Source organism: Anser cygnoides, chromosome 27 (genome assembly GCF_040182565.1).
Source record: "Anser cygnoides isolate HZ-2024a breed goose chromosome 27, Taihu_goose_T2T_genome, whole genome shotgun sequence".
In the NCBI taxonomy this organism is placed as follows: Eukaryota; Metazoa; Chordata; class Aves; order Anseriformes; family Anatidae; genus Anser; species Anser cygnoides.
The window spans coordinates 908,445-929,139 of NC_089899.1; the positions used below are offsets into that span (position 1 = coordinate 908,445).

Genomic DNA, 20,695 nt, shown 5'->3' on the forward strand with positions numbered 1-20,695 from the left:
CAGCCGAGCCTCAGCTCTCGCAGGGGGCCGCGGCCGCGGTGGGCGCAAATTGGCACCGCGCCCCCGGAGCCGCCGGGAGCCGCGCTCGTTCGTGCCAGCGCGGGCCTGGCGTGGGACGACGGCTCGGCAGCCGGGGGTGGCTTCACGTGCAGCTGGATTTCGGGGCCGGGCGTTTTAACAAGCGTGGGATGAGGCAGCGAAACGTGCCTGGTTCCGCGTGGAGCCCGCAGGGAGGCAGCGCCCAGCACGCCCGGGAGAAGCGTGGCCGTGGGTGGATTTGGGCGTGGAAGTGCTGGGTGTCTTCTCCTCTGCGTTTCCGTGCCTGAGCCATGTGCTGGGGTGTCCCCCCCCCTTTCCTCTGGAGGAAAGAGAGCACTCCCAGGGCGGATTCACGCAATAGCTCCGGGCTCAGGGGCGCAGCCTGCGTTTGGGTTATTTTGTAGCGTTTTGCACTGCCGCCCCTGCTTACTTGGAAGTGGTTTCCTGAATAAACTGAGTGCTTGGTGAGCCTGCGGGGGCTCCGGGGCGTTCAAGCTGTGCCTCAGCCTGGCCGTGTCGACCGATAGCCCACCGCCCTGCAGTGCCGGCATCGCCAGCTCCCCGTGGGCAGTACTTTGTGCAGACACCTCTGCTCCCTGCTGACCCCATCTGCCCCGCAGAGCAGCCACGTGCCCGGAGCTGTGGTCCTGTGATCCCCCCCCGGGGCACCTCGACCCACGCGCTAACGGGTGCCCCAGGACAAACCCGGGCACGCAGGCTCTATGTCCCGGCACGGCACCGTGGCGCTTTGCTCCGGCGGCGCGGGGAGACCTGGGCTGCTCGCTGCGGCGGCTGATTGCCCTCGCCGCTCGGCCGCGTGCCTCGTGCCCGGAGCAGAGGGCGGTGGCGCGGTGCCAGCCCGGACCCGGCGCGGGCAGGGCTGCCGGAGCGCTGCCGTCAGCGCTGGCGCGGCTCAGGGGAGCGGAGAGGCCCAAGCTGACAGCGGACGCTAATGAGCCGGCAGTGATGCACTCGTGGCTGTTCATTACTTTGGGGTTTCTGACATTTGGGTCACTTAATGGATTTGTTTCCTTCTCCCTCTGCATCCTCCCCCTCCCCTCCGGTGGCTGCCTGGGACCGGTTGTAAATTAGCCCTTAATTTCTCACATGTGTCTTCACTTAAACAGCAAACCCGCTCGGCACCCCCCCCCCCCGCCACCCCCTCCCCGGCCTTTGGCACCTTGGGGGGGCTCCGCCGGGGCTGCCGGGCGCTGGCACGACCCCGCGGCAGGGGCAGAGCCTGCAGCAGCCGGGATCCCCCCGCGCACCGCGGCTGCGCGCGGGCACGCGTCCAGGCCCCGAAAGCTCCCGGGGCCGCGGCTGGGCCCCTTTTCCTGTTGCAGCTAAATTATAACCAGCCCTGGTAACGAGCAGGCAGGCTCGCTTCGGCTCTGCTGGCGCTGGAGCCGCGCTCCTCGCGAGCCTTTCTGCTGCGCCTCTTTACCTTTAAAGCAGGAAGGTTGTGTTTTTTTTTTTTTTTTGCTTTCAGTAGCAAATATTTTCCATAATTTCTGGGCTGGTGCAATTAAAGCTATAGAACATGGGTGTAAATTATACCTCCCTGCAACCGGCCTCGCCCCCCTAGAGTAGCTGGGGGCTGGAAACATGTGGATTTGCAATAATTAAGGCAAATAGTTGTTTTTGTTTGGTAAGAAAAACAACCCGGTGCTGCTCGAAAGAAAGCAAGAGAAACCGTAGAAAGTGTTTTCCTTCCAATTACCAAGGACCGGGGGAGAAAAAGTCATTACACGCGGAGCTGGCGCCGGGCTCCGCGCCTGGCAGGGGCGTGTAGGAACCAAACCGGGACCTCGCCGCGGAGCCAGCACGCGCCTACGCCGGGGAGCCAGGATTAACGGGGCCGCTCGCCGCGCTTCTCCCCTTACCGGCCATTTCCCAGCGAATTTGATCCCTGACTTCCCGCGGCTCTGGCAGGAGCCGCTGTGCTCGGCTGTACTGGGAAAACTGGGCTGAGCTGGGCTGAGCTGGGCTGAGCTGGGTTTCTTGCCCGAGTGTGAGCCGGCAGCTCGCCGTGCGCCTCCTGGGGGGGCAGAGAAAAGCCCCGTGCAGCACCGGGGGAAGGGGGGGACGGCCCAGGGCTGCCCCCAGCCCACCGGGGCTGCTCCCCGTGGCTCTGGGCCGCGCTCTTTGCACCCCGTGTGTTTCAGACCGGCCTCGGAGGTGTCGACGGCGAGCGCCTGGGTGTCCGCCGCACCCCAAACCGAGGCCAAAAATCAACAGCGGCCGCTGAAGGCAGCGCCAGGGGCTTTGTGTTGTTTCCATTTCTCCGTCCACAAAATAACTACGGGATTGATTAGTCTCGAGGGATACGGCGGAGCCTGATTAATTTGGTAATTATGACTTCAAGGTATTTCCCTCCACAAGGGCCCGATCCGAAGCCCCTCAGACGTCCTCTTGCAGCCTCCGCTGGGGCCTCACCCCGGGCTCTGGACCCCGGGTGCCGGCCCCGGCCATGCCACGCACCCATGGGTGCTCTCCGGAGCCGGTGCCGGGAACGTTTCTTGGTCCAGGAGCCCCCGGGGCAGGAAAACCGAGCCCCGTGCCGAGCCCTGGATAACGCCGCCCGTGCCGGGAAGCTCCTCTGCTTTCTGCAGCTCTGCCTCATAAAAGGCACGGCCGCTCCCCGCGAGCCGTGCCCGAGATGCTTTAGGCTGGAGCAGAGCCTGTTATCGAGCGCTCGGCGTTTGAGCTGCTCACAGCTTTACGGCTCGGGCTGAGTTTTTCAGTCGAGGTTATTCTTTTCTTGAGATTTCAGCCAAATCTGCTTAGCGATTTCCAAGAATGAGGCTTTGTAAAAAAAAAAAAAAAAAAAGAAAAAAGACTTTGTAATTGTGTTAAAATATTCTAGTGACCTTTTCTTTGAAAAGCCTGCGTGCCTGATGCCCTGCAGAAGCTACGTGAGACCCCGCGGTGAGGTTTGCCACCACCCCGTGCCCCCTGCCCTCCTTCGGGCCGGCTGGAAGCCAAAACCAAACCCCAGCCCTTGGAGCTTGCACCGGCTTGGCCACGGTGCTGGGCACTCAGCTCGTGCTCTCTGGCCCGGTCTGGTGCTGGAACGATGTCCCCAGCGCTGCCGCCGCCAGCATTCAAAGCTACAGGTGCCCGAGCAGCCTAAACGAGGCCGAAAAAGGCAAAACCAGGAGCCTGGGAGCGCGGTGGGAACCTGGCCCTGCGCCTTGCCCTGTGTTTCTGGGGAGGAGAAGAAGAATCACCCTCCCCTCACCAGACCTCGGAGCCCGGGGGTGTCAGAGCCCATCTCAGCGCCACGGTGCCGGAGTCCGCGTGGTCCAGTGTCGGGAGCTCCAGACCCCAAAATCACTCCAGGTCCCTTTGGGATGCCCCTCTGGGGGTCTGTGCTGCTGGGCTGGGGTCCGCTCATGCTCCCCCCGCAGCCACGCGTGGGGAGGGGCCGCGGCTGGGCTGCCAGCGCCCCGGAGAGGCTTTTAGTGGCTTGGCTTGATAAATGAAAACAAATAAAGCTGATAGACAAGCGGACAGCTTTATGATAGCTTCGCGCTGACAGGGAGAAAGATTGGTTGTCGGGGCTTGATGGAGAAATGTCCTGATGGGCGCAGCCGGGGCGAGGACAACCTTGGTGGCGGAGGATGAGCAGTTCCCGCGCGGGAGGACGCGCCGCCAGCGTCGTCCCAAACAATCCTGCCTTGGTCTGGTTTACTTTTTTTTTTTTGGGGGGGGGGGGGGGGGGGGCGCAACACTCCGCAGCCCATTGAGTTTTTTCCAAAGAGGTTTGCTAAATAACGACGGCGGGCCGTGCTTCATTGGTGTGGCTGACAGCGGACCCCTTCCCCTCCTTCGGAGCCCACAGACCCCAAACCCCAAAGGTGCCGCGTGCAGGGGGCAGTGGGAGGTGACGGGGGGGCTGCAGGACGCCGAAGCACGAGGCTGGGCAGGCAGCGGGATGGGATGCGCGGATGTGCCCTGACGCTGGTCCCGTTGGTGTTAGCCCCCCCCAGGAGCCCCCTTTGCAATGCATCCCCGAGCCCCCCAAATTGCAATGCACCCCCCCTTTGCAATGCACCTCCACGTGCAATGCGCCTCCATGTGTAATGCACCCCCATGTGCAATGCACCCCCAAATTGCAATGCACCCTCCTTTGCAATGCACCCCCTATGTGCAATGCACCCCAATTTGCAATGCACCCCCAAATTGCAATGCGCCCTCCTTTGCAATGCACCCCCTATGTGCAATGCACCCCAATTTGCAATGCACCCCCAAATTGCAATGCGCCCTCCTTTGCAATGCACCCCCTATGTGCAATGCACCCCCAATGTGCAATGCACCCCCATGTGCAATGCACCCCCAAATTGCAATGCACCCTCCTTTGCAACGCACCCCCAAATTGCAATGCGCCCTCCTTTGCAATGCACCCCCAAATGTGCAATGCACCCCCAAATTGCAATGCACCCCCCCTTTGCAATGCACCCCAATGTGCAATGCACCCCCAAATTGCAATGCACCCTCCTTTGCAATGCACCCCCTATGTGCAATGCACCCCAATTTGCAATGCACCCCCAAATTGCAATGCGCCCTCCTTTGCAATGCACCCCCTATGTGCAATGCACCCCCCCCCAATTTGCAATGCACCCCCAAATTGCAATGCACCCTCCTTTGCAATGCACCCCCTATGTGCAATGCACCCCCATGTGCAATGCACCCCCAAATTGCAATGCACCCTCCCCAACGCACCCCCAAATTGCAATGCGCCCCCATGTGCAATGCACCCCCAAATTGCAATGCACCCCCCCTTTGCAATGCACCCCCACGTGCAATGCACCCCCAAATTGCAATGCACCCCCCCTTTGCAATGCACCCCCACGTGCAATGCACCCCCAAATTGCAATGCACCCCCCCCTTTGCAATGCACCCCCACGTGCAATGCACCCCCCCTTTGCAATGCACCCCCCCCTTTGCAGTGCACCCTCCACGTGCAATGCACCCCCACGTGCAGTGCACCCCCATGTGCAATGCACCCCTCCCACGTGCAATGCACCCCCCCTTTGCAATGCACCCCCCCGTGCAATGCACCCCCCAACCTCCCCTTTGCAAAGCCCCCTCCGCGCCCCCCCCTCGCACCCCCCCCGGCACGGGGCCGCAGCCGCCGGTGGCGACAATGGTGGGAGGGGGTGGGGGGTGGGGGGGGAGGGGGAGCGGCGGCGGCGCGGGGCGGGGCGGGGCCGGGGCGAGGCTCCCGGTAGGGGGCGTGGCCTCCGGTAGGGGGCGTGGCCCCGGGGCGTGCCTGCCGGTGGGGGCGTGGCCGCGGGCGGGGCGGGGCGGCGGCGCAGCATGGCGCGGCGGCACTGAAGGCGCTCGGGGAGCAGCGGCCCGCCCGGCCCGGCCTTTGTCTCGCCGGGGCTCCCGGGCGGCGGCGGCGGAGGAGCCCCCCGTGGGCAGCGCCGGGCCCCCCCGCGCCCCCCCCCCCCCCCTCCCCTTTCTTCCCCCCCTTCCCTCCCTTTCCTCCTCCTCCTCCTCTTCCTCCCCCCGGTCCCTCCCCATCCCCGCCGCCGCTCCACAGGTGCGGGGCCGCCCCGGGGACCCGAAGTTCGGGCCGGGCACCGGGGGGGGTGTCGGCGGCGGCGGCAGCGGCGGCAGCAGCGGCGGCGGCATCTCCCGGGGCCCCGCGGCACCGTCCCGGTGCCCCCCCCCGGTGGTGGTGGTGGGGGGGGGGGTTTGGGGTCGAGGCGGGGGGAGAGGGGGGAGCACCGCGGGATGCCGCCGCCCCGGCCCCGCCGCGCCGCGGCCGCCCCCGACTTGCCCCGCTGACGGCGCCCGGGGCCGCGGGCGATGGTGAGGGCCGCCCGCCCGCCCGCCGCCCCCCGCCGCCCGCCCGCAGCCCCCGGCCGGCCCCTGGGCTCCGCCGCCTCCGCCGCCGCCGCCGCCGCCCCCCCGTGACCGGCCGGAGCCGCGCCCGCCGCCCGCCGGGACGATGCCGCCGCGCTGGGAGGCGGCCGCGCTGCTCGCCGCCCTCGTCGGCGTCTGCGTGTGGACCGACGACCCCGGGAAGGTGGTGTCGGACCGCTACGCCGTGTACTGGAACCGCAGCAACCCCAGGTGAGACAGCGGGGCCGCCCCCCCCCCCCCCCCCCCCGGGGCTCGCGGGTTTTGTTTTAAAAAAATAAAGGGGTTTTAGGAAAAACGGTGTTTTGTGGCTTGCCCCCCCCCCTCCCCGTGCCCGCCGAGCTCCCGGTGCCCGCCCGGGACCCTCCCGAAGTTTGCCCGCAGCCGCCGAGCGCAACAAAGCGGCGGGGGCGGCCGGGGGGGGGGTACCGGGGTGGGGGGGGGGACACCGGGGGAACCCCGCCGGGACCGGGGAGCCGCAGCCCCCAGCCCGCGGAGGGAGGGCGGAGGCGGCCGGGCTGCTCCCGGCGGCTCGGTTCCCCTTTTTCCCTTTGCATTACTGGGGGCGCTTCCCTTATTTTCGCCAGCGTTGGGTTTTTCCTGTTTTCGGAGAGTTTGGTTTGTGCTGCGTTTCTTTGTCTGTAATTCCGAGAACCCCAAAATCGCCCCAGAGCCCTCGGGGAGCCCTGCCCGGGCGGCCGGGACCACCGGGCCCCCACCCCTTGCTCCACACGGGTCCGAGCCGGGCTTCGAAGGGGCCGATTCGGGCAGGCTCCCGTAAAAGCAAAAATAAATCACTGCCACCAAAGCCGCCCGTTCTTCCCCCAATTAATAAAAGTTAAGCAGGGCCCCAGAACCCCCCCCCAGGCATTGCTGCGAGTGCAGGGTCACCTCGCTCGTGTCCCCGACGGGTGGCAGCCAGCCCCCTTGGGTGCCCCAGATGGGCGCCAATGGGGCGAAGCAGGCGTCTCCTCGCCCGTCCCGTCCCAACGGGCGGCACCGTGCTGCCGGCGAGGCCGGGAGGATTTTCCCCTCTCGGAGCATCGGAGGGGAGATCGGGCTCCTCCGGCACGACCCCAGCTCTCCATCCAAGTTCCCGGCGGTGTTTCGGTGCCGCAGGAGGTGTCGGGACGGGTGGCGCAGGGCTCACCGCACGGCCCCATCTGCACGGCACGGGTGGGACGGGGGCGTTGGGGACCCCCCCCCCCTTTCCTCCAGCAGCATCTCGGCCCCGGCTTTGCGTGCCCCCGGCGGGGCTCAGCCGCCCGTGACGCCGTGGCCTCGCGCCTCTGCCCGCACCCCGACAGCCGGGACGCCCGGCGGGCGCCTTTGTGCGCGGCGGGGCCTTCTCCGCGGGCCGGCCGCGTTGCATATGGATTTTATTATCTCCCTCGCATTTTTGTGGGGGGTTGTAAGAGGGAGGGTTTTTTCTTTTTTTTTTTCTTCTTTTTTTTTTTTTTCATTCCCATTGCAAAGTTTTTGGTTACAGTGGCTGCTCCTCCGCGGCGTCGCAGTTTGGGTTCTTTCCTTTTGTTCTCCAAAACGCCCAACGTGCGAGGGCCCTGCTGGGATGGGACGGGGTCGTTGCGCCCGCTGCCACCCATCGCGCTTGGGCATCGCCCTCGCTGGAGATGGGGCGGGCATCGCCCCGAGGTCGGGGCCCGTGCCCGTGGGTTCCTACGGCAGTGCCAAAAACCAAAACGGGCGCCGAGCTGCTCGCCAGCGGTCACCCCGCTGCCTCCTGCCCCGTGCCTCGGCACCGTCCCGCAGCACCGGGCTGGGCACCGCGGGGACGCGCTCCCCCGGACCGGGCGGCGGTGGTGAGCTACGGCTGCCGGTTCTGCTGCCGGTGGAGGAAATGTTTTGAAGGGGGGATGGAAAAAAAAAAAAATAGGGCGAAGGAAGTAGGAATCGATGCAAGGAGGGAGCAGACAATGGCTCGTGGGTTTCAGCAGGCAGCGCCCGGGTCTGCGCCGTGACCCACATTTCCCAGCATGGCAGCGCCCGCGTTGCGGGCAGCTGCGGGGCTCCCCGCGTGCGTGTTGGGGGCTCGGGAATCCAGGGCGATCGTTAGGCGTTGCAGGAATTGCCGCTGAGTTTCCTGCTTATTTTTCTTTTGGAGCCTAGCAGTGGTTCGGTTTGTCTCCGGAGTTGCTAGAAGACCGTTTCATTCTTAAAAACGAGGAATAATCCGCGTGTGCCTTTTCTGGTCTCTTGGTTTCCTTCTTATTTTTTTTTTTCCCCACCGTCTTGTTTAATAAGAGGGAAATCGGAAGGGATGTAAAGACCAAAAAAAAATAGAGAGAAGGAAATGCTCTCTGCTTGTTTGAACCTGCATACCTGATCTGGCAATAAATGTTTTTCTTCTGTTTTATATTGCAATCTATATTCTATAAAAGATGGTAATAAATCTCGTGGTCAATACAATTTGCCCAGATTAGAATAATTCTATATTTCGTAATTGGGCCTAAATTAAAAATAAGTGTTACATCGAGATGCTGCAATTTGCCTCTTCTGTGGGGATATTTAGCTGCTCGTTACGGATTTAGAGATCTTTTTTTTTTTTAAATGATTTTGCAAACACACGTTTGGGAAAGGTTGCATGGCTTTGGCTGTCCGGGACGTAGCCGAAGGAGGGAGAGCGTGTCGTTATGCACCACGGAGCCTCAGTACCTGCATGTAACGGGGGGGTTTGGCGGGGCGCGTGCGGACCGATGCACCAACACCTCTTCACCCCCCATGGGGCTGTGGCCAGGGCTCGCCACAACCCCAGCCGGTGCCGTCCCCGGGGTGGTTTTGCTGGCACGGGGCTGGGGGGAGCAGAGGGGTCGTCGAGGCGGGGATCCCGGCACAGCACCGCTGTCGGATGGCGGCACCGCGGCTGCGTCGGGGTCTCCGGCCGCTGCCAGCGCTGGTGCGGGACCCCCAGCACCGCAGCGAGCCCCGTGCCGTGATGGACATCGTGGTGTGCCTCTTGGTCGCCTTGCACCGAGCCGTACCGGGAAAAATCGGGGCTTGAGGAAATCTCAGCACCGAGGGGTACAAAAGGTTTTGGGAAGGATCGCCACCGTGCCACGACGGCTCCGGGACCCGTCCAGAATTCTGGCCGTGGGGCCGTGGTTGGAAACCTCCCGGACGCGAAGGGAAGACTTAGAAAAGGAAAGACTTAGAATTTGGGATTTGTTCTCGTTCCCCGCTCCACCTGCAGCTCCGTAATGGGCAGGTTATAGTAATTCCGGAATGATGGTTTTCCTGCAGCCAAACGCAATTCCCCCATATGCAGCCGCGTATTTCTGTGTCTGTAGAGAGAGAAATGTGCAAAGTGTTAGGTATTTTTCTCTCTCTATTTACAGTACAGATACAAATGCTGTAAATGGTCTAGATTTTACCCATGGCCTATATTTAACTGTGAAGTCATTTCTGTGCCTTGGAAAGCTTATTTTCTATTTCTTTTTTTTTTTTTTTTTTCTTGGTGTTGTGAGCACAGCTGGGGTTTCTGTTCCGCTGCTCTGCGCTCCCCAGGCCGGGGCTGGGGACACCAGGCAAACGTTTTTGAGCGGGGACATTCGCTGGGGGGGGGGACACGAGGAGACTTTTGGGGGCTCCCTTTGTGCATCCTGCGGGAGCGGGCGAGGGGCCCGAGCTGTGGCGCGGGGGGAGTCGGGGCGACGGAGCTTTTGTGTGTGCTTCTTCCCATCTTTCCGCCTCCGAAGGCAGCTGGTGGCACGCGGGCAGAGCCCGTGGCGTGCCGGCCGGCCGCTGCATTGTCCTGGAGCCCGGTGCGTGGCTGTCGGGGCCGTGCCGGGGCCATGCCCGCCTGTGCTCAGTGGCGATTTCCCAGCCCCAGCCTGAGCAAACTCGCCCGGCGCGTGGGGCTGCAGTGATGGTGATGGCAGCCGGCTCCTCGTTCGAGGAAAACCCACGGTGGTTTTTCCAGGGGGAATTGGATGCTACAGCAGGAGGGTTCGGTGCTCGGCACCACGCTCGTGTATCTGCATCGGGGAGGGCTGGGTGCCCGCCGTGCCCTGGGCTCCTTTCCAAGGCTCTGTTCCTGTCCGGGGCTGCCCGGGTTGGGCACAAACCTTTGGGGCCATCCCGTGGTGCTCCCCGGAGCCCGTGAGCTGGGTTTGCACCGACACCACCACGGAGCTCCCAGCTCCTGGCTCTTGGCCTGAGCCCCGGCGCTCGGGGTCCCCTATCCCAGCGGGGCCGGGGCAGCTCCCGGGGGTGGTGAGGGGAGCTTGGGGTGGGAGCTGCCGCTGCTCGGCCAGCTCGGCCATCCTGCGCAATTAGTTCTTTTTGAGTTTTCATTTGTATCGTTTTCCCTTTGTGCCGCGATCATTCGCAGCCCTTCCCACCCCTCTTTTTCCAGACCGTTAAGCCGTGTTAGCTATTCTTCACCAGCCAAGGGCTGTAGCGGCGCGGTTAATAGAGAGCAGATACAACCAGGTCCAGCGCCTGTGACAAGATTTTCTCTCCCCGCCTGTCTCCGTCTCTCCCTGTCCCTTCCTGGGGACTGCAATTACATTCCCTACTGGTCGCCCGTTTGGTGTCCAGATGCCGGCCACGCGCCGCATCCTAATGCGAGGCTGGGGCCGGCAGCCGCAGGTCGGCCCCGCGCCACCCGACCTCGTGCTGGTCCCAGGGGCACAAAGGACGGGCAGGGAGCCCTGCGGAGGGCGAGGGGGAGAGAGACGCCCTCGGATGCCGCCGTGGAGCTTTAAAAGTGCTCGCGGGTGCGTGTATTTTGTGCACGCACACAAATAATCCCCGTGCACAAACACCCACGGTCGCCCACCCGGCGTCCCCCTGCGTGGGCAGCAGTGCGCCCGTAGCCATCTGCACGTGGCACGCTCCCGCTGCGCTACCTGCAGGCTGAGGGCTATAAATAGTTGGGGTTTTTACGTCTGTCGGAACACGGATCCCAGCGCCAGGTAGCATCTCGCCCAGCTGTCTGTCCGTCTCGCTGCGTACGCCCGTGTGCGCGGCCGACCCACGTGGCGGTGGCTGGGGCTATCCGTGTCAATACGTGCATAAATTTGACAAGGTTCATCTGCCGGGTTGTCTGCAAAATTGCTGCAATTGTTCCTTAAATAGCTCCTCATTTCTGGTGGTGGAAATTTTGGTTCTTTTGTGCTAGATATTAATCACGGTTTTAGAGGCTTCCTTTTTTTATCCCGGGCGTTTTTCCCTGTCGGGGCAGAGATTTTTGCCCTGCCTCGTTGGGTTTAATGGGGTGTAGGGGAGGCCATCAGACGACGGCGTTGTAACCTGCAGCCCCGAAGAGGAGGTAATTTTTTTTTTCCTCCTCCATGGCCCATCTGAGACCGACGTGCTCCCAGTTCTGCCATTTCCATGCGCTCAGAGCGTGATTACGGGGCCAAGCCCAGCCCTGTGCTGGATAAACCTGGCCACGGGGTCACCTCCATGCGGGGGACGACTGCGCCGCTGTCCGGCACCCAAAAAGTGCTGGTGTAGGCAGGCGGATGCTCTGCCATGGCCAAAATCATTGAGGAGGCATCTCTGAAACGGTGACTCCAAAATCAGGGCTTGTGTTTTGTTGTTGGGTCAAGGTGTGCCTGCTTTTGGCCTGCACCTTTCCCAGCAGCGAGCAGCCCAGAAAACCCTTTTCTGCCACCACCCTCCTGGGATTGGGGTCCCCACCACGTTCCTGGGCTGGATGCGTGCCGTGGGGTGATTTGGGCTCATCCAACCCCTGCAATGTGCTGGGGCTGGGTTGTCCCCAGCAGGAACCTGCAAGGAAAATGCCGAGGACGGGGCTGGTGCCAACGGGGCCGGGCAGGGTGCTGCGTCCCGCGGTCCCGCTGGCTCCTGGGCGGTCGCATCGCCGTTGGTTATTTATTTCTCCTCCCTTCTCTCCCCCTTTGGTTGTTGATGCTGCTGTGGCTGGGCTGCTAAATAGCTTCCCATTGTTCGAGAGCTAATTACCTCTTAATGAGGCTCCTTACTCAAAAGCCAAGAGGAGCGGAGGGCGTGCGGTGGGCTGCTTTTCAGGCACGCCGCCCGCCAAGGCGCCTGGGAGAAGGTGTGGGGCTGGGGGGCCTGGGAGAAGGTGTGGGGCTGGGGGGCCTGGGAGAAGGTGTGGGGCTGGGGGGCCTGGGAGAAGGTGTGGGGCTGGGGGCCTGGCTGCTCCCCACCGCGTGGGGCTGCCATGGGGTCCAGCTCTGCGGAGTGTGGGGATGCAGCAGCGGGATATTGGGGCTGGGGATTGCTGCTGGCTCAGGTCTGCGGGCACCAAAGGGGATGGCTTTGCAGAGGGTCCCATGCCGAGCCCCGGATTTAGGGATTGCAGGTGGAAAGACGAGCGAGCAGCCTTGCGATACCAGAACCCACACAAAGATATGTAGGGCGCATCTTTCCCTTTGGCCATGGTCACTAAAAACGCAGTTCCTCCAAGATTACGCATCGTGTGTGCCCTTGGTGGGGCAAATTCTGCTCTGCTTCGGCTAAACCGGCTCCTCCTGCATGGTCCCGTCCCTTGGTGGGACCTGACCTCAAGGCCAAGGGTTTGTGCGGGGCAGAGGCCGCGCGCTGCTCGTACCCAGCGCCCTTGGTTCGTGTTTGCCAGATCCTGGCCCTGCTCCGGAGTCGTGCGGGGCCGTGGTGGCTCACGCGGCTGCTCCGTGCGCCGACTGGCAAAGGCACTGCAGGCAAAATGGGGGAAAAAAGGGTCTGCAGAGGAACCGGGGGGCGCCCGCCTCCGCCCCGCGCCGATTGAAGCCGGGCTTTGTGCCGCCCCGCGCCGGGAGCGGGCGTGGGTGGGAGGATCCCGAACTTCAGAGGGGGACGGGGCGGTCAAAGCCACCACAACGGGGGGAGACGGAACAAAAGGAGGAAAAGGCACTCGCTAGAATAATAACGAAGATGGGGGACGACTGCCCGGACCCTTGCGCCCATGAGAAGCACCCGGCTGCTGCTGCTCCGTGGCAGCAATGTCCTGATCCTGCCACCACCTGCGGCCACCTAATGGGGGACGCACGGAGGTGCTGGACCCCTTTGGGGCTCGGTGTGGCACAGCAAACCACTGGTGATGTGGCCACATCGATCCCAGGAGCGATTTAAATGCCCCAGAGCGTGGCTGCCACTGCCTCCAGCGAAGCCAACCAGCGCTGGAGCCGGCGAGAGCCGAGGTCTCGCTTCCGAGCCCTGCTCGGATCCGTTTGATGTTTTCCTCCAGGTCATTAATGGAGGGACAAGGGGTGCTAAGAGAAACGGAGATTGAGGCTATTTTTGTGTGTTTTCTTCCTACCCTTTGAATTTTGTTCCTCCTCCCGTGCCCGCTTTCCAAGCCCCGCCGTGAGAGCAGGAGGCAGCGAGCACGGCCGCGGGACGTGGCCATGGGCGCCGTCGCCGTTGTCCTGCCTCTCTTGGTTCCCCCCCCGGCCTCGCTTTGTGTTCGTGGGGCTCTCCCTCTCTTCCCGTAGCCCCCACGTGCACGTTGGTGCAGAGGCGCGTGCACGAGGGGCTGCGGGGCTCGCGCTTGGACCCCTTGGAGCCGCTCCTCCGCCCAAACGCAGCGGCGAGCCCCGCGCCTCCGCAGGAATCCCGGCGCGCACCGCCGGCATGCCCACCGCGTCCCCGGGGCCCGTCGGCTTTAAGCCCCTCGCTCAATACTTCCTACTGGAATACGGGAACGTGCTCTTCTTTAGGCTTCATCCCCACGCAACCCTGACATCCCCGCAGGAATTGAACTTTATTTCAGATCCTCCGTGCCGTGGGGCTGGCAGGAGGCGAGCGAATGGCGAAGGGGCTAAAAAAGCCCCGTTAGACCGCCGGGTCTGGTCGTCCTCCCGCCGCATCTCAGCCGTCTCCTCCGTCTATTTTGTTAGCACGTTGCTCAGCCCAATTTCAGTGGAAATACTTGCCGTTTCCCCTGATACGTCTCAAACCAAGTTTTGCTGGATTTTCTTTTTTTTTTTTCCTGTGGAAGAGGAGAAATTATTTGTATCGGTTTATTTTTTCTTTAGCATTACACGGAGAGCAAAACTCTCCCATGTGCTAGGAAACAGATAAAGTGTTTAGACAGCAAATACAAATATTTCTGAGCACTCAGCCCCGCTACAGATATTTCTCCCTGTCCTCCAGAAGGATTTCTTGCTGTGTTTTCTAGTGGGTTTTTATTTAGGCTGCCTTGATTTTTTTTTTTATTTATTTAAAAAGCCCTATTTATATTTGCAGTAAAATAAAATCAGCCAAGCCTGACCCTGCAGAGAACTCGAAAAAAATCCCAATTCTTCCTTTTACCAATCCCGTTTCCACTGAGGAAAAAAAGCTCCTGAACCCGGCGGCCCGCGCCAAATCCCACCGCAACGGGATTATTTCGGCGGCTGAGCTCGGCGCTGGGGGGAGCGGGGACGGGGACGGTGCCGGCCGCGCTTCGGGAGGCGGGGGGAGCTGGGTGACGTGGGGGCACCCAGTCCCTCGTGCTGCATGTGCCGGCTGCCTGCTGCATCCAGAAAGGGTGGGGTTTTGATTTTTCTTCTTTTTTTTCTTTTTTTTTCTTTTTTTTTTTTTTTTTTGAATAAATCAGCGAACGCTGCCCCTCCACTCCCCGCTCCGGCGGTGGCCCCAGGGGTGTCACTGCGGTCGGGAGCGTCCCCCCCGGCTGCCAGGGGCCGCCCGGTGCCGGGGAAGCTGCTTCCCAGCAGCTCGATAATCCCAATTATTATCTGCTTTCTAGATCAGGGTTTCTTATTAAACTTGGCACCGCTGGATTTGCCGTTCCGGCCGCCTGCCTCGGCAGAGGGATTCATCTCCCGCGGCCGCGGGGAGGAAATGGAGTGGAAAAACCCAGGGCAGAGCCCTGGGGGCCGGGGGGGCTGCGGGCGCCCACCCGTTGCAGCGAGGGGCTGGGAGGGAAATGGTTTTGGGGCACGAGCTGCTGCGGTTTGTGCCCTGTCCCACTGCACGTCCGTCTGTCCCTGTAGCCCGTCCGTCTGTCCCCCCGTTGGCGCAGGGCGGCCGTCGTGGCTGCGCGTGGTGCGGAGCGTTCAGCGCCGGGATGCGCTGCTCTCATTTCGGCTCTCCGTGAAAATGGAAGTTGTTCGTTAAAAGGATACCTGGATATTTGCTTAAAAAAAAAAAAAAAAAAGTTATTTTTCCCTTGCTCTAAAATTCAAAGAACCCTTTATCCGCCGCCTCTGCCCTTCGCACAAAGAATACCCGCCCTCCCTATGGCAGGGCCTCCTAGTTTCAATTCCCCCGTTCCCCATCGCGCAAACGTTCCCCGGTCCTTTCGCTAACCGATATTTCCTCTCGCATTTCTCCTCCGAATTCTGTTTTATTTTTATCAAGGCGATTTGCTGGACACCACACCGGAGCCGCCCGTGCCGGAGCCCTCCGGGAAGGTGATTTCTACAAATCTCAGACCCGTTCTTCTCCCGGGGGGGGGGCCGGGTGCTGGCTCGGCGGTCTCTGCTCCCCCCAGGGTGGCTGCGGTGCTGCGCAGGGACCCCCGGGTGTTGCAGGGCTGCTCTCGCTGGGGTTTCCCTCCTGGGGTTTGCTGTCTGGATGTGAACCTGACGGGGGGGCTGGAAACGCCTCTCCCCGTACCCCTCGTACCCCGCAGCTTTCTCCTTTGGTTTCCATCCCAGCTCCTCTTCCCTGCGCGCTTCCACCATTTTCCTTCCTCTAAGAAACACAGCAAGAGGCGCCGAGCCCGTGCCGCTGCGCTCCCTTCTCCCCGTTTGGTGACCCCCCCGGCTCCCAGGGTCCCTGGTTTTGGTTTGGGGGCTCTCACCCGCCCCGGAGCAGGGAGGCGTGGGGTGCTTTGGCCGCTGGCGGTGCCCAACCTCTGCTCTTCCTTTACCCAGGCCCCGCTCCAGCCCGATTTGGGCTCCCAAATCCTTTACCCGGGGCAGTTTCTACCACCCGGAGCTGGGAGCTGGGAGCCCCTGCCCGGCGGCGTCTTTGTGGCATTGGCTTGGGGGGCTTGGTTTGGTTGGATCCAGGCAGATGCGCAGAGCTTGGGTGCCACAAGATATCGGGGCCCCCCGTGCCACCCATGCGGCCCCCTTACCCCTGCTGTATGAGGCGCAAATGTAAGGCTGAAATGAGCCTTGGGAGCAGGGCACGGGGGTCATCCTCTGCCGTGAGAGCGTGGCACAGCACACGCAACGCGGCGTGCGCCCCGCTCCTAAAACCCCCGTCTCCTTTTGTCGCGTTTGCAGAATTCCCCTCACCTTCACCCAGCTCTCCCCACCTGCGCTGGTTCCTCGGGGCGCTCAAGTCCCCGAGCACCCGGGGTCCCGCTTGGGCTGGGCACGGGGCAGCCCCGCGTCCGCTCGTTTTCCGCCGGGGCTCGTTAGCGGCGCTCTCCAGCGCCAGGCCCTGTGGCCACGCCGGCGCTGGGCGGCAGCGGGCGGAGGTGGCCGAGCCCCCGTGGGCAGACGTCAGCAGAAACCTGGACTCCAGCAAATATTTCAGAGCTGATTAATAACGATAAATCAGAACGTTGTCTTTCGAAATGAAAGGCGTTTGGATGAGGCGGAGGGGTACTCACACGATTAAGACAATGAGCTGGGAGTTGGAGCGCTGGAGCCTGTTTCCAGCTCGCTACGCAGAGACGGGTCGCCTCTCCCCTCCCAGCCTCAGTTTCTCCGCCGTTAAGGTGAGGATCGTTGCCAGAGGCTAAATTAAGCAATTAATATCTGCGGAGTGCACGGAGAGGCGGAGAGGGACGTGGCGGTGCAGGCACCGTACCGCGCCGTGCCGTGCCGTGCATCCTCCTGCTCCACACCCCGGCTTCTGGGACGGGGCCGTGCCAGACACGAGGACGGGGAGCAGCCCCCCATGGTGCTGGGCGCAGCCGGGGGTGCCCGCACATCCCTGCTGGGGGCTCAGAGGCAAGGACAGGCGCGTTCGTCAGCTCCAGGGCTCGGCTTCGGCGCGGGTGCGCAGCCCTGGCAGGGCGAGCCCCGAGCCGGGAAGGGTCCCCGGGACCCCTGCATCCCGTTACCGAATCCTGGCTCCAGTGGGATGCGGAGGGGAGGCCAGCTGGGTTGTTGGTTTTTTTTTTTTTCCCTTAAACATTTTAATATTCGTTTCACCTTATAAATCATCCCACCCGGGCTGGCTTGTAAAGGGAGGATTTATGGGCCCAGGTGTAGCTGCAGCGAGATGAACTCTGTTGCTGGTGACCGACCTGTTTTAATGTTTTTATAATGATGGCACTGCAGCGGCGGTGCTGGCTAAGGGAGAGGTCTCCTGGCTGTAAATCCTCCCCCAGTACCTGCCCGGGGGTGGGGGGGGGACAGGGATGGGGATCGGACCTGGGGGGAGCTGGGCAGGGCCGGAGCGAGGTCCTGCGCGCCTCCACCCTCCCGCTGGGGATTTTCCTGCTGGATGCCGTCGCGATGCCGATGCTCTGGCGTGGCGCCAGGTCAGCTCCCAAACCATTTCCCCCCGCCGCTGGTGTGAATCAGCAGAGCGAAACCGGGTGTGTGTGGGGGGGCTGTCTAAGTCCCCCCCAGCCCAAAAGGCGTCTTCTGCCCGTATCTGGGCGTGAGGGTGCTCGAGGAGCCTGGTGCTCGGGAGCTTCGCCACGTCCTGTGGTGCAAATCCCCGGAAGGGCTCGTGTTCCTGCCGCAGCGGTGTCGGTGTCGTGCTGGGGACGTGGGAATCCAGCCCGGGGAACGTGCTGATGGCCCCGGGACCGGTGGCAATGGGGCAGCGGCGGCGCCGTGGGGTGCGCGTGGCGGGGCCGGGACCTGCCGTGGGGTGGATCAGCCGTGGGGGACCTGGCTGGGGGACACCCCCCTCCCCCACGGGCTCTGCAGCAGCTCCAGGGGGATTTTCCCAGAGCAAGCGCTGCCCGCAGCAGCACAAATGAACCAAGTAATTGCAACATGGAAATATTTTGTGCTCATTAAGCGGCGGGCGCGGAAGCGGTGTTCCTCGACACGGCCAGGGACTGCCGAAGGTGTCCCCGGAGCTTACCGGGGACCGAAATCCTGCCGACCTCCGGCTGAAAAGCGGAGCCGGTGATGGGCAGCTGGGAGCCAGGGTGCGGGGCCACCCTTGTGCCTGGCGTTTGGAGGGGGGAGCCCCTTGCAGGAGCCCCCCCCGTGCCTCGCAGGGCACGGAGGAGCTCGGCAGCCCCGGTTCTCGGCGTCCCACGGCTGCGGCGGGGCGAAGGGGCACGGCGCTCGGAGCGGGGCCGGGGCTGTCACCACGCGTTTTCTCCTAACTACCGTAAATCCGACGGATTAAAACTTGAAACGGTGAATCTCGGCAGCCGGCTTTGAACTGCCCTAACCCAGCGCTGCCGCTCGCCAGGAGGGGTGGCGAGGGGGGGGGCCGTGGGAGCTCGGCATCCCCTCCTGCTCCTGCAGCGGGACGGGCTGCGATGTACGGGGAGGCGAGGGGGTGCCCGAGCCCCAAATCGGGGGGTTCCTACCCCAATGGGGACCCCACCAAGCAGGTGAGGAGCTGGGCGCAGCTGGGACCCCATGCAGGCACCGTGGGGGCGGTGGGGCACGCAGACATCCGTGCCGCTCAGCGGTGACCAGAGGTGGGATGGGGACGAGGGGACCGGCTTGGTGGCGCTGGCCAAGGGGAGGGATGCGTGGAGCGGAGGCGTGAAGGGGGCAGCTCCGTGCGCCGAGCATCCGAGGGGCCGCGGCAGGGCCGAGCACGTGCCCGCGGGGCTCGGTGGGACGAGGCTGGGCCGGCCCCGGCACGGCGCGGGGAGCGCCCGGGAGTGCTGCAGGCGGGGGAAGCTTTATGGCTGTAGTTAAGGAGACTTTATGATATTGTATCTGAACAATTGCCTGCTATTATCTGGATCGATGCTGCGTGATTGAGACACCGGTTGATAACCCAGCCGGGCCTCTAATCGCTTTTAAACCGCGCGGGGTCGGTTTTGCTTTCGGTAAAACCCCCTCGGCGTTTTCCGTTTTCTCTCTGCCCCCTCCCCGTGCAGCCCCACATCCACCGGCTCCCCAGGGGCTGCGTGCCGGGACCGGCGGCTCCGCCGGCCTCCGTGGGTGCGGGCGGCTGTGGGGCGCAGGTCCTGCCCGTGACTCAGTGTTTGCCCTGGGTGGGGACCAGGGCCCCCCCGTGGGGCACGCTCGGGGTGGCGCGGCGCACGCCAGCTCTTGGGGCGAGGGACGGGGCCGCGAGCCGGGCTGCTGCTTTGCAGGGTTTTGGAAGGCTGCGTTTGTCCCCGTGTCCCCCAGGATGAGTCCCCTCGGGGTGCTGTCCCCCGGGTGCTTTTAGGCACAGCCCAGCGCTGTTGGGGCGAGGTGCTGTGCCCGTGCCGGCAGCGGGGTGGGTTCAGCATGCTCGGCGGCCCGGCGTCGGGCTGTCCCTGCCGGCACCCCGTGCCCGTGAGCTGGTGGCTCCTGTGCCGAGCCTCGGGTCCCCATCTCGGCTGGAGATGGTCCCAGTCTCGGGGGGCGGCCTCATCGGCACCCCACAACGCACAGCTCCTGCTGTCCCAGGGCACCTCCTTTGTCCTTAATGTGGCTTCTTCCACCGCCTGCTTCGTTTTTTTTCCCTTTCCAGACACAGAAATTTGGAGGGGGGAACCCCTGGGGACGGCTGGGTCCCATCCTGATCTTGCGGGCAGGAGCAGGGGGCGCGGGGAGATCTCGGGGTCCCGTCCCCACCTTTGCCCATCTCGCGGTGACCTTGGGCGAGTCACGTCACCTCGGCGCGCTTCATCTTCTGCAGCTGTAAAACGAGGACAGCGATACCTTTCCCACCTCGCAGAGGGGTTGGGAGGCTTAATTAGTTAATGTTCGTAAAGTGCTTTGAGGATTAATTAATATTGTGACTCTAATTTTTCCTATGGTAAAACGCCACCGAAATATCTCGGCGATGCCGCCTCTCCGCCTGACCCTATAACGCCGGGACGTCGCCCGCCGCCGCGGGAGCTGCCGGCACCTCCCCAGTGCTGAACTGGGGGGCTACTGGTGGCAGGAGGAGAGCTAGTGCCTACAACTGGGGGCACAGCCCTGCTCCCCGTCCTTCTCTTCTCACCTTTCCCCCGCTGGGAGCGGTCACGATGCCGCGATTTCTGCTTCTGCCACCTCCCTGCGCTGCTGCCCGTCCCTGCCCAGCCTGCTCGGGCACCTCGCGCATCCCTCGGCCCCGGCGTGCTCGACCTGCTCGCAGCTCCGCTCCCCACCTCTGGCGTGTATGGGATCCGCGCCGGGCACGTCCCATGCCCCGGGCTCCAGCCGCGTCCCTCGGGGCTGGGAGCGGGGCCGGCGGGGTCCGGACGCGTCCCGGTGTGGGAGCGGCGCGCGCCGGAGCGCTGAGCAAGTTGTCAGCGCTGCACAGACACGAACGCGGCTTTCCCCGTGAAAACAAGTTGTAGCAAACACACCTGCCTGCGAAGCTGCTGGCAGGCACGCCGGGGTATTTTCTGGTATCTTAATTCCCGCTTGCCATTACTCAGATCGCTGACTGGCGACTTTGGTTTCCTCCGAGGTGATTTCTCAGCGGCGGGGCTGCTCCGCGCCGCTCTCCTGCCTCCCTCCTGCCCCAGCGCTGGGAGCGCAGGGCTCGCAGTGGGGCCGGTGGCTCTGTGGCCACCAACAGGACCCGGGGAAGGCTCGGGGCGATGGCTGGGCTGCGCCCAGCGTGGCATGGGGAGAGCAATGAACTGGTGCCGAAGGCACCGCTGCTTCCCCGCCTCGGCTCAGCGCCTCGGCCCTCCGACGGGCTCGTGCAGGGTTTGTGTTTCTGGGTTTTCCTTTGCCAGCCCCGTCGCCGCAGGAGGAACACGGCGCAGGTCACCCCGGCATGGCGAGGC

General features: G+C 63.3%; 1 protein-coding gene across 1 annotated transcript in view; it reads left to right on the forward strand.

Annotated features, from left to right (window-relative positions):
* The first annotated feature begins 5,513 nt into the window (after window positions 1-5,513).
* EFNA2 (ephrin A2) overlaps window positions 5,514-20,695 on the forward strand; it is a 42,687-nt gene continuing 27,505 nt past the window's right edge. The window contains exon 1 of the mRNA XM_066983648.1: window positions 5,514-6,126. Within this exon, the coding sequence (XP_066839749.1) occupies window positions 6,002-6,126 (125 nt within the window). The 5' untranslated portion in view covers window positions 5,514-6,001. The remainder of the gene's footprint in view (window positions 6,127-20,695) is intronic.